Below are 12525 nucleotides of genomic sequence, written 5' to 3'. Positions count from 1 at the left end.
AAAAAGTACAATCTTAAGTAGGAAAAGATGCAAAATCGGCAGTGTATGAAATACTTGTTCTCCCCACTGTATAAGTGAAATAATCTGTCTGTAAACAATTGTTGGAAAAATCACTTGTGTCATGCACAATGTAGATGTCCTAAACGATTTGCCAAAACTATAGTTTGTTAAAAAGAAATTGATGGAGTGGTTGAAAAACAAGTTATAATGACTCCAACCTATGTGTATATAAACTTCTGACTTCAACTGTATATATACACTACCAGTCAAAAGTTTGGACACACCTACTCATTCAAGGGTTTTTCTTTATTTGTAGAATAATAGTGAAGACATCAGAACTATGAAGTAACACACATGGAATCATGTAGTAACCAAAAAAGTGTTAAACATATCAAAATATAGTTAAGATTTGAGATTCTTCATATAGCCACCCTTTGCCTTGATGACAGCTTTGCACACTCTTGGCATTCTCTGAACCAGCTTCATGAGGTTCTCACCTGGAATGCATTTCAATTAACAGGTGTGCCTTGTTAAAAGTTAATTTGTGGAGTTTATGTCTTTCTTAATACGTTTGAGCCAATCAGTTGTGTTCTGACAAGGTATACAGAAGATAGCCCTATTTGGTATAATTTTCTATTTATCAACTAACGTGAATTCAATGTGAAATCAACAAAACATTTCACCATGTCATTAGACTTATGTTAAAAGTTGGTTGAAAAAAATATGAAATTCCCTTGCGTTGATGACTTTTAACGAATCCAATCAGTTTTCCACGTTGATTCAACGTCATCACATTGACTGTTTTGGTTGAAATTACATGGAATCAACGTTGATTCAACCTGTTTATGTGCAGTGGGAAGGAATGATTTGTCCCTAGTATCTTTCCCTCTATATGCTTGGTCAGCTCAAGTTGGAAATTCACTGCTGAGTAATTGTAGATACTTAGCCAGTAATTTTATAATATCTTAACTAAATATGTTAAAACACACTATTTCTTCAATGTAATCATCCCAGTACCATTACTCAAAGCCCTTAAAAACGTTGGGGTTATTGGGTTAAAGGTTACAGGCTCTGCATACTTTCCAAAGGATACCAAATAATACTCACAATTTTATTTTGACACAAATATGTAATTTTTTACTTTAATGATCCAGACCTATAGTGCAGGATTCCCCTCCAAATACTGTTAATCTAAAAATGAGAAACTTGATTAATGGCTTCAATCATATACACATACCCTTACTGTGAACGCAACAAAGTGTATGTTTTTTAATTAGTCCGATTTTCTGAGAGTGAAACCCCAGGGAGGCTATACTTGAATAACCATAGGGTTCATGGGATGTGATAAGTGGGGTGAACAGCTACTGCCTGTGTAGCACTGGCAGGTGAACTTGTCTGCTAAAGTGAGGAGGTCAGCGGAGGAGGGTATTCCGATGGCCACGTACTTCCCCTGGGACTTTAGGAGGCGGAAGTTGTCCAGGTTCAGGTGCAGGTAGTCATTGGAGTTGTAGTCCTTTCTGACACAGCGGCCATTGCCCTGGCAAAGGACATCACTACAGAGTTTGGTGGCAGCGGTCACGTTAGCGATGTATGGGTTGAGGGTGGAGGTCAGGTATGTGGATAATGCTTCACATGAAGCCTGAAATGAGAAAGAAGGGGGCTACAAATATATATGTAATATCCAAGTGATGTACCTCCTGACAACATGTGGAAGCTGATATGATAAACATAAACATGATTTACTTTCCGTTTTTTACATAAATAGCAATTGGGACATTGTGCCATCATTGTTCAGCATTTCCTTACAGGAAAAAAACATGAATTTCACTTGTGAACATGTGATTTAATGTGAAGTTAATGTGATAGCAGGTGACAACATGTGAAGCAACGTGATAACATAAAACTACACGTGACAATATGTGAACACATGTAAAATAAATGTGACAACATGGTGAAGCAAAATGTCAACATGTGATAACATGAAACTAGACGTGACACCATGTGAGCACATGCGAAAACACGTTCTCGTGAAATAAATGTGAAGACATGGGGACCCAAAATTTCAACATGTGATACCATGTGAAAACCCAGGTGTCAAATGTAATTTAGAATATTTTACTTTCAAAGGCAAAATTGACGTTAATTCAATTTAAATAGTCATGGTCCCCTGCAAGTTTTGTCTAGTTCCCGGTTTGTTCCAAGGATGTCCCAAAGGACATTTCTAGGACATTCTTAAAACGTTGAGTCAGGGTGCACTGGAGGGTTTTTTCTAGTTGTGGTGAAAATATGGTAAATCTACAACCAGTTACTGTATTTTTACAGCTAAAGTGAGGTGTTAATGTTGAAGCTTAGTATGTTGATTACAACCTCACTTAGATTTGAACTCACAACCTCTTGATTGCTAGCTACCTGAAGTTCCTTCTGCCCCACCAGGACTGTGGACAGAATGAAGATTGGCAAGAATACATTTCTGCACTTTGCCTAAAGTTGCATTAAAAATAAAGTTAATATATACAACAACTTTAAGGTGTTATTTCTATAAAATGTATTCTCATTTAAATTACTGTAAAATCTTTGACTGTGACTAAGCCTTAAAATCGGATTTGAACGTACAACCTCTTGGTCCCTAGCAACCTGAAACAGGGGGCCTGAAACCTGCTACAGTGCAGCTACCCCACCAGATCTGTGAAAGAGATATGGCCACAGACTTATTGGCAACAATGCATTTCTGCACTTTGCTAAAAGCAGCCCAGAATCAAGTAAATAATTGTCCAATTATCAGTTTGTGCCATAAGCGCATTTAAAGTATCCTATAAGTTTAAATGCAATTGCAAGTGAGGCATGCCAAGTTACTGTAATTTGCAGGACAGGCCAAAAAGTATCCAAGTGCTTTGCGATTGACAGTAAATGAATAGCAAAATACTAATACAGTATCCTATTACTGTAGAAATTGACAATATAATGACTGTAAAATTGACCACAAAATTAACAGCAATAAAATTCAAGTGAAAATGTGTTTTTGTAACACTTCACATGCAATTCCATGTGTTATCACTGTTCAGCTAAAATATGACCCCAACTGGGATTTGAACTCACAACCTCTTGATTTCAGATACACTGATCTTTGTGATGCACCAAAAAGTCTATATAGTGTTCCCCTAAACATGCGTTACCTATAATACATAAAATCAAATCAAGCTTTATTTATACAGCACATTTCAGACATGGAATGCAACACAATGTGCTTCACAGGAAAAAAACGGATAAAAAACAATGAAATATTTACTACACAACAAACACAAGATAAAAACCTTAAGAATCACAAAAACTAAAAAGCACCCTAAAGAAAGCTACAAATATGTGTTTTAAGATCTCTTTGAAATATGTACACAGTTTCGGCCCCCCTAAGGGTCTCTGGCCGGCTATTCTAGAGGCTGGGGGCATAATAACTAAATGCTGCCTCTCCATGCCTCTTGGTCCTAGGCTTTGGGATAGTTAAAATGCCAGTACATTTTAGTCATTTAGCAGACGCTCTTTTCCAGAGCGACTTACAGTTAGTGAGTGCATACATTATTTTTATTTTTGACTGGCCCCCCATGGGAATCGAACCCACAACCGGTGTAATGTGTGCTCTTCGTCTGTTCTTGTTTTGCAGTTGACCAATGGCTTTCTTGGGTAGACCAGACAGGAGAGCATTACAGTAGTCAAGCCTGCTTGTAGTAAAAGCATGGATGAGTCTCTCTGTATCAGCCTGAGCGAGAAACAGCCGCACCTTGGCAATGTTCCTCAGGTTGTAAAAAGCTATTTTGGTCACATTCCTAATGTGTGATTCTAAATTTAGTTCAGAATCGAAAATAACACCTAGGTTTTTTACCTGGTGTTTTATCTTTATTGCCTGATTCTCTCTCTGTGCTTTGGCTCCAACAATAAGTACCTCGGTCTTGTCTTGATTTAGCTGAAGGAAGTTGTGAGCCATCCAAGTATTTAAATCACTGATACAGTCTAATAATTTATCAGTGGAGTGAAACTCCTCTGGTGACACAGAAATGTACAGTTGTGTATTTCATGTGTAGCAGTGAAAATCAATGCTGTGCTTTCTGGTAACGCTGGCATATATAAACATATAGACTAAACAGTACTGGACCCAGAATCGAACCTTGTGGAACAACACAGGTGAGATGTATTTTCTCTGAGTTATGTTCACCAATGGTGACAAAAAACTCTCGACCAGTCAAATATGTCCTAAACCAATTTAGAACTGGACCGGAGAGGCCAACCCACCTCTCCAGTCTGTCCAGAAGGACACCATGGTCAACAGTATCGAATGCAGCACTTAAATCCAAGAGTAGAACAGAAAGCTGTTTGGCATCTGTGTTGGCTCTAAGATAATTTACCACTTTAGCTAAGACTGTATCTGTACTGTGGTGGGCACAAAAACCAGATTGGAATTTTTCCTAAATACAGTTTGTATTTGTGTTTGTATTTATTAGGGATCCACATTAGCTGCTGCCAAGGCATCACATATAAAACAAATGATAAAACACTACATCATATAACATTATTACACCACTACATATCTACAATACAAAATGTATAATACCACCATAAAACAATATTACAATGTATGTGTGTGTAGAGTGTGTGCTAGCGCTTGTGTGCGTATGCGTGTCTGTACCTTTGTGTGTGTCTCTTCACAGTCCCTGCTGTTCCATAAGGTGTATTTTTACCTGTTTAAAAAAAAATCTGAATCTACTGCTTACATCAGCTACCTGATGTGGAATAAAGTTCAATGTAGTCATGGCTCTATGCAGTACTGTACGCCTCCCATAGTCTGTTCTGGACTTGGGGATTGAGAAGAGACCTCTGGTGGCATGTTTTGTGGGGGTATGCATGGGTGTCCAAGCTGTGTGCTAGTAATTTAACTTCTACGGGATCGGTGTCCCGTATACGGGACGGTTGAGCTTACATGCGCTAATGTGATTAGCATGACTGTTGTATGTAACAGCAAACTTTCCAGGACATAGACATGTCTTATATGAGCAGAAAGCTTACATTCCTGTTAATCTAACTGCACTGTCCAATTTACAGTAGCTACTACAGTGAAAAAATACCATGTTATTGTTTGAGGAGAGTGCACAACAAAAAAAATAAACGTATCACGGCAACTGGTTTGCTACATTCACCTCTGAAGATAAATAATGTACTTACGTTCAGTAATCTTGCTTTGATTTGTCATCCTAAGGGTCCCAGGGATAAAATGTAGCATAGTTCTGTTTGATAAAATCAATTTTTATATTAAAATGTAGGAACTGGGTTCTACAGTTTGAACCACTGCTGTCTCTGGCTCCACACCCACCCCGCCCGGCTATCTAGATGTGTGAACGTTAGTGTATAAGCTAATGACCATCATGTATGACATTCCTGGGAGTGTGTAAATGTACCTTTTGTATTACCATACCATTTTTGTATGTTCTCTATAGTTATGTACTTGAAAATGAATCAATTGATCAATTCGGCACTTTTGGGCAGACTTGATACAAAAAAAAATGCTTCACTGGATCAATCTGAAACTTTGCACACACACTGCTGCCATCTAGTGGCCAAAATCTAAATTGCGTCTAAACTGCTATATTATATTGTGGCCTTTTTCTTGTATTTCAAAGATGATGTAACCTAAAAAAAATAGAAAACACATGATTTTCTGTTTGTATTATCTTTTACCAGATCTAATGTGTTATATTCTCCTACATTAATTTCACATATACACAAATTTCAAAGTGTTTCCTTTTGAAATGGAATCAAGAATATGCTTATCCTTGCTTCGGGTCCTGAGCTTCAGGCAGTTAGATTTGGGTATGTCATGTTAGGCGAAATTGAAAAAAACTTTCCGATCCTTAAGAGGTTAAACAGACAGCTCGGTACATTCAGCTTGTCAATACTTCATACAAAAAAAAGTAGTTATGAAGTTAATCTCTCTTCCACTTTGAGCCATGGGAGATTGACATGCATGTCATTAATATTAGCTCCCAGTGTACTTTTAAGGGCCAGCCGTGCTGCCCTGTTCTGAGCCAATTGTAATTTTCCTAAGCCCTCTTTGTGGCATCTGACCACAATACTGAACCGTATTAGGACCTGCCTTGTTAAAAAGGCAGAGCAGCACTTTATAATGGACAAACTTAAATTTTAGTCATTTATCAGATGCTCTTATCCAGAGCAATTTACAGGAGCAATTAGGGTTAAGTGCCTTGCTCTAGGGCACATCGACAGATTCTTCACCTAGTCGGCTCGGGGATTAGAAACAGCAACCTTTTGGTTATTGGCACAATGTTCTTAACCACTAAGCTACCATATTAGCTACTGTTGTATCAATATGTTCTGACCATGACAGTGTACAATCCAGGGTTACTCCAAGCAGTTTAGTCACCTCATCTTGCTCAATTTCCACATTATTCATTACAAGATTTACAGTGCATTCGGAAAGTATTCACACCCCTCGACTTTTTCCACATTTTGTTACGTTATAGCCTTATTCTAAAATTGATTAAATTGTTCAATATACACACAATACCCCATAATGGTTTCATCAGACCAGAGAATCTTGTTTTCATGGTCTGTGAGTCTTTTGGCAAACTCCAAGTGGGCTGTCATGTGCCTTTTCCTGAGGAGTGGCTTCTGTCTGGCCACTCTACCATCAAGGCCTGATTGGTGGAGTGCTGCAGAGATGGTTGTCCTTCTGGAAGGTTCTCCCATCTCCACAGAGGAACTCTGGAGCTCTGTCAGAGTGACCATTGGGTTCTTGGTCACCTCCTTGAAAAAGGCCTTTCTCCCTCGATTGCTCAGATTGGTCGGGTGGCCAGCTCTAGGAAGAGTCTTGGTGGTTCCAAACTGCTTCCATTTAAGAATGATGGAAGCCACTGTCTTCTTGGGGACCTTCAATGCTGCAGACATTTTTTGGTACCCTTCCCCAGATCTGTGCCTCGACACAATCCTGTCTCGGAGCTCTACGGACAATTCCTTCGACCTCATGGCTTGGTTTTTGCTCTGACATGCACTGTCAACTGTGGGACCTTATATAGACAGGTGTCTGCCTTTCCAAACAATGTCCAATCAATTGAATTTACTACAGGTGGACTCCAATCAGTTGTAGAAACATCTCAAGGATGATCAATGGAAACAGGATGCACCTGAGCTCAAGTTCGAGTCTCATAGCAAAGGGTCTGAATACTTATGTAAATAAGGTATTTCTGTTTTTTATTTTTAATGAATTTGCAAACATTTCTAAAATACAGTTTTTGCTTTGTCATTATGGGGTGTTGTGTTTAGATTGATGAGGAAAAGTTTTTATTTCATCCATTTTAGAATAAGGCTGTAATGTAACAAAATGTGGAAAAAGTCAAGGGGTCTCAATACTTTCCGAATAGACTGTAGTAGAGGTTTAGGGTTAAGTGAATGATTCGTACCAAATAAAATCATCAATTTCTCTCAGCCAATCATCAGTCTTTTTTGTAAATGCTTGTTGAATGTCCTTCCCTACATAAACCTATAAGCATGCTGAAAGTCTGTTGTCAATTTGTTTACTGTAAAATAGCATTGTATCTGGTCAAACACAATTTTTTCAAAAAGTTTACTAAGGGTTGGTAACAGGCTGATTGGTCGGCTATTTGAGGCAGTAAAGGGGGCTTTACTCTTCTTGGGGAGTGGAATGACTTTTGCTTCCCTCCAGGCCTGAGGGCACACACTTTCCAGTAGGCTTAAATTGAAGATATGGCAAAAATAACTTCAGTAATTTTCCATCAAGGTTCTCAGACCCCAGTGGCTTGTCATTGTTGATTGACAACAATAATTCTTTCATAGTATCATTTATTTTGATTTAGTTTAGTCACATGATTTCTCAATATGCAGTACGTTTGCCAATCGGTTGCGCTGCCAGACTTATTTGCCATACCTTTTGCCTCATCCCATTCAACCATACAATTTTTACATTTCTCATCAATCCAAGGGGAGTTAACAGTTATTACAGCCATTTTCTTAATGGGTATATGCTTATTAGTAACTGGAATAAGCAATTTCATGAATGTCTCAAGTGCAGCGTCTGGTTGCTCCTCATTGCACACCACAGACCAGCAAATATTCTTTACATCATCAACATAAGAATCACTACAAAACTTATTGTATGACCTCTTATACACTATATTAGGCCCAGCCTTTGGAACTTTGGTTTTCCTAGATATGGCTACTATATTGTGATCACTACATCCTATGAATTTGGATACTGCTCTCCTTGGTGAGGATCAAAGGTGCCAGATCAGCTTGGCAAATGGCTGACAGATAGCCAGACACCTCCCCCCTTCTCCCCCACAGGAGGGGTTGACTTAACATGTTTTTTGACTTAACATAAATAGTTTGCAGAAAATGACTCCTTTTGGTCTCCATTATGGGAAGAAAGAAATCTCTTTGTTACAGAGAGACTCTTGCTGCCTAAAAACTCTAACATCAAAAGATTGGACATTGGAACATTGTTGTTGATCCTGAGTGGCGCAGTGGTCTAAGGCACTGCATCGCAGTGCTAACTGTGCCACTAGAGATCCTGGTTTGAATCCAGGCTCTGTCGCAGCCGGCCGCGACCGGGAGACTCATGGGCGGCGCACAATTGGCCCAGCGTTGTCCAGGGTAGGGGAGGGAATGGCCGGCAGGGATGTAGCTCAGTTGGTAGAGCATGGCATTTGCAACGCCAGGGTTGTGGGTTCGATTCCCACGGGGGGCCAGTATAAAAAATAAAATAAAATAAAAAATGTATTCACTAACTGTAAGTCGCTCTGGATAAGAGCGTCTGCTAAATGAGTAAAATGTAAAAAATGTTGAGATCCAAATGTTTGGTATGGTCGGTGGGGATCTAAAGAATAATCATGTTATATTGTTTATTGTTTTGTGATGTTATTAAGGATGGTATTACTAAATAAAAAGTGAAAGTGTACACATTTCATTGATCAGGTTTGCATCTAAATGTTGTTTAAAATATATGATTAAGTATGAGAATACGTTTGTAAGATAGCAATGTAATTTTAGCCTTCTAAATGAGAATTGTTTTTCATAGAAACTTTTGCCAGTCAGTAACCACGCCCAAGTGAGCACAGACATTGGGTCGGCGTGATGGAACGCCCCTTTTTCCCCGAGGATAAAAGCCTTGGGGACTAAATTTACATTTAGACCAGGAAGCGTGGAGTGGCGACTGCACGTTTAGAATGGTTCGAACTTTGAATGAGAAAGACCAGCCGACGTGAAGCGCGAGCTTACGTTACAAATCAACAGATTTTTCACCTTGTCAGCTCAGGTATTTGAACCAGCAACCTTTCGGTTACTGGCCCAACACTCTAACCCAGGGATCTTCAATCCTGTTCCTGGAGAGCTACCATCCTGTAGGTTTTCCCTCCAACCCTAATCTAGCGCAACTGATTCTAATAATTAGCTGGTTGATAAACTGAATCAGATTAGTTATAACTGGGGTTGGAGAGAAAACCTACAGGAGGGTAGCTCTCCATGAACAGGGATGGCGAGCCCTGCTCTAACCGCCAGGCTGCCTGCCGCCCTGCCAAGATCATCACATGTGAGGTGTTCCAAAAACATATGATTTTACATGTGCAAAATGTGTAAATGTCACATGAAATCATGTGATTTTTCTGTAAGGGTACTGCACCACCACTCAAAAAAGCTTTTTAGATTGAAGTATTCAATTACATTTAAATAATTTCATTTTCCTGTGAGGGAACTTCTTGTGTGAAATGATACATACAACAAAACATAGTACAAATTCAATAAGTGTACTTAATATGTTATCATGGGACATAAAATAAGAAATGTGGAGAGGTGTATGTGAGATTACCTTGTCAGTATAGTCGGCACTGGCCCCCCAGAGCACTGACCCGGAGGCCCCCAATGCTGCACTTTCTCCAATACTTCTGATCAGATCCTCCTGGGAATGACAGACATACAGTATGACAGAAACTCCTGCATGAAACTCACCTGAAGTCAAAATACATTTGTAATAATGTGTGCACTGCATGTCTTAATAATGTTCTTGTGAGTTATCGGCATTTAGTGACCACACGTTTTAATAGCACAAAGCTAAAGATAACATAAAAGTCTATTGAAATTGCATAGCAATTTTAACTATTAAGTAATTGAAATCTAATGCCCTCACCGTACTGAGAAACTTTTGGTCACGGAGTGGGCGTGAGTACACATAGATGGGCACAGTGTAGGGGCGTTTGGGCAGAGCTGCCACCCTCACTGCCTCCTGAACGAGGTTTCGGACGAAGAGCGCCACCTTAGAGCTGTTGTTCAGCGATGCAGGCAGGTAGATTGAAGGGTATAGAGCCGTGCTGGACTCCCAAAGCCACAGAAGCTCGTCGTTCTGGCTCTTGGTCTTGTCGGAGCACTGCCCTGTGTAGTCTGGCTTCTCCCAGCCATAGTTGTAGCAGTCGGGGAACAGATAGAACCCCCATTGCTGGATGGGCCGCTGGCTGGTACCTAGCATCATTGTTCCCTCCATGTACTTGCGGGCTGCAGTCTGAAACTGCTTCTTGGCCTCATTGGTTGCTTGTGATGGGGACAAAGAGGGGTCCTTCTCTCGAGCGTAGGCGATGGACAGTTGACGGTAAATATCCTTGGACCCCCAGTTTCTGTCCCACAGGGGGCGCCATTCTTCCCAGTCAATGACAGCCAAACCCGGGGTTGTGTAAGAGGGGATATAATGATTGATGTCACCATAGGCCTTAATAAGGTGGGCCGTCAGGTTGCCCTTTTGGGGGATGCCGCCATTGAACTGGCGATGGTTGTTGGGGTCAACGTAAGGGTACAGGCCCAGGCGGTCAGAGTAGAACAGGGTGAGGAACTGACCAGGAACAGCAGCAGGCGTGGTCACTGCCTTGAAGGACCAGGTGTCCAGTGGGATCTCCAGCCTCTTGCATGCAGGGGTCGGGGCATTCCATATACCCACAAAGGGATAACCGTCAAACAGTGGGGGCTCCGTTGTAGGTAGGGGGGAGACGAAACTAAGACACACCAGAAGGGAGAGGGCAAGGGTGGGGAGTAGCTGTGGCGTGCACCTTTTCATCTGGGTGAACTGGTCCATCGTGACTACTCTGTGAAAAAAAAAAAAAAATACATGTATGTGGCCACTGGCAGTGGAGGAATATGACTTCCCAACAATCTCTGTATAGCTACAGTGAGGTACTGTATTATGTGTCTTTTCAGCTATCTTTAAACCTTACAGCCAGTGCAGAGAGAAAATGTACTAGAGCCAGTGGTGGCAGTTATTAGAACTTTTAGTACATAAGCTGTTGATGACAATGTTCAAGTATTACAAAGTCGGATGACAGACTAATATTACGGATATTACAAAGAAGCCAAAAGACAGCCTACTAGTACTTACCTGTGCGTAATAAACATTTGGAGTGCACAGGCAGAGTAGAGAACACATATTTTTATACCATGGGGGTAATCTATTCCATTTGATGTCATTTTGGGTCAAGTGCTCGTTAAACATGGTCCTGTTTGTTGTACATTGTGATTTATCATTCAAGAGCTTTTTCCGTGGTTCCATGAATGACTGTTATTGACTATTTAATAGACTGATTAGAGAGAGACGGGTCAGAGCAAGGACATGCAACGGTTCATATTTGCAGAATTTCAGTCTGGCTGTCAAGGTATACTTGTCTCTGGTATCTGAAAATTACAGGAGATTATGTATCACCTGTTATTGTAAAGCTATTGCTCAACGTTTTGAGAAACCTCTGGTCTAGACAGAATTCTTGACATATGAAATGGGAGAACAAAAACCTAGTATTATAGGCCTAAGTTCCAAAGCTGGGCCGATTGGATAATATACCCTATGCATTTATACTGTTACGTTCTGCAAATCAAACATTTTCCATGACCTAATAGATAAAAACGGGCACATTAAGAATGTCATTTTAATTTTTTTGTCCTCTGGATTGGAGCAAGTTGCGGACACGTCAGGCTCCGAATCAGGTTGCAGGCTTTGGGGCGAGAGAACAGTTAAGTGCTATCATCAAGCAGCTACCACACTTATGTCAACCAGTACAACAGGTCCTGTACATTTCTGTGAAACTATTGTTTTTACTGTTATCTGGTCTCCTATCTCTTTTCTGTACTCAGGAAAACACAGATGCCCTTCAAGGCACCTGACCTCTGGAGTGTGCGGAGGATATCAGTGTTTGTCTGCAGTTATCAGCCTAATATACACTGTTACATTGCATGCGTGTAAGAGAGAGAATGTGGCCAAATAATCATACAATAGAATCCAAACGTTAAGGATCACTTTAAGGGTAATTTAAAACCTCTTAAGGATCGGACCCTTTTTTTCAATTGTCGCCTGAAATGACATACCCAAATCTAACTGCCTGTAGCTCAGGACCTGTAGCAAGGATATGCATATTCTTGATACCATTTGAAAGGAAACACTTTGAAGTTTGTGGAAATGTGAAATTAATGTAAGAGAATATA

The 12525-nt window shown here is 40.2% G+C and overlaps 1 protein-coding gene across 1 annotated transcript; it reads right to left on the bottom strand.

Annotated features, from left to right (window-relative positions):
- Positions 1 to 1309: 1309 nt before the first annotated feature.
- Positions 1310 to 11131, bottom strand: spam1 (sperm adhesion molecule 1; the record flags this gene model as incomplete). Its single annotated transcript, XM_084169051.1, has 3 exons — positions 1310 to 1639; positions 9881 to 9970; positions 10199 to 11131. 3 exons carry the CDS (start codon positions 11129 to 11131, stop codon positions 1310 to 1312), a joined length of 1353 nt encoding a protein of 450 aa, XP_084025177.1.
- Positions 11132 to 12525: the final 1394 nt, after the last annotated feature.

This window comes from Coregonus lavaretus, assembly GCF_964263955.1.
Source record: "Coregonus lavaretus genome assembly, chromosome: 9".
Lineage (NCBI taxonomy): Eukaryota > Metazoa > Chordata > Actinopteri > Salmoniformes > Salmonidae > Coregonus > Coregonus lavaretus.
The sequence above is the reverse complement of the archived record's forward strand: the minus strand, read 5'-3'. Positions and strand labels throughout refer to the sequence as shown.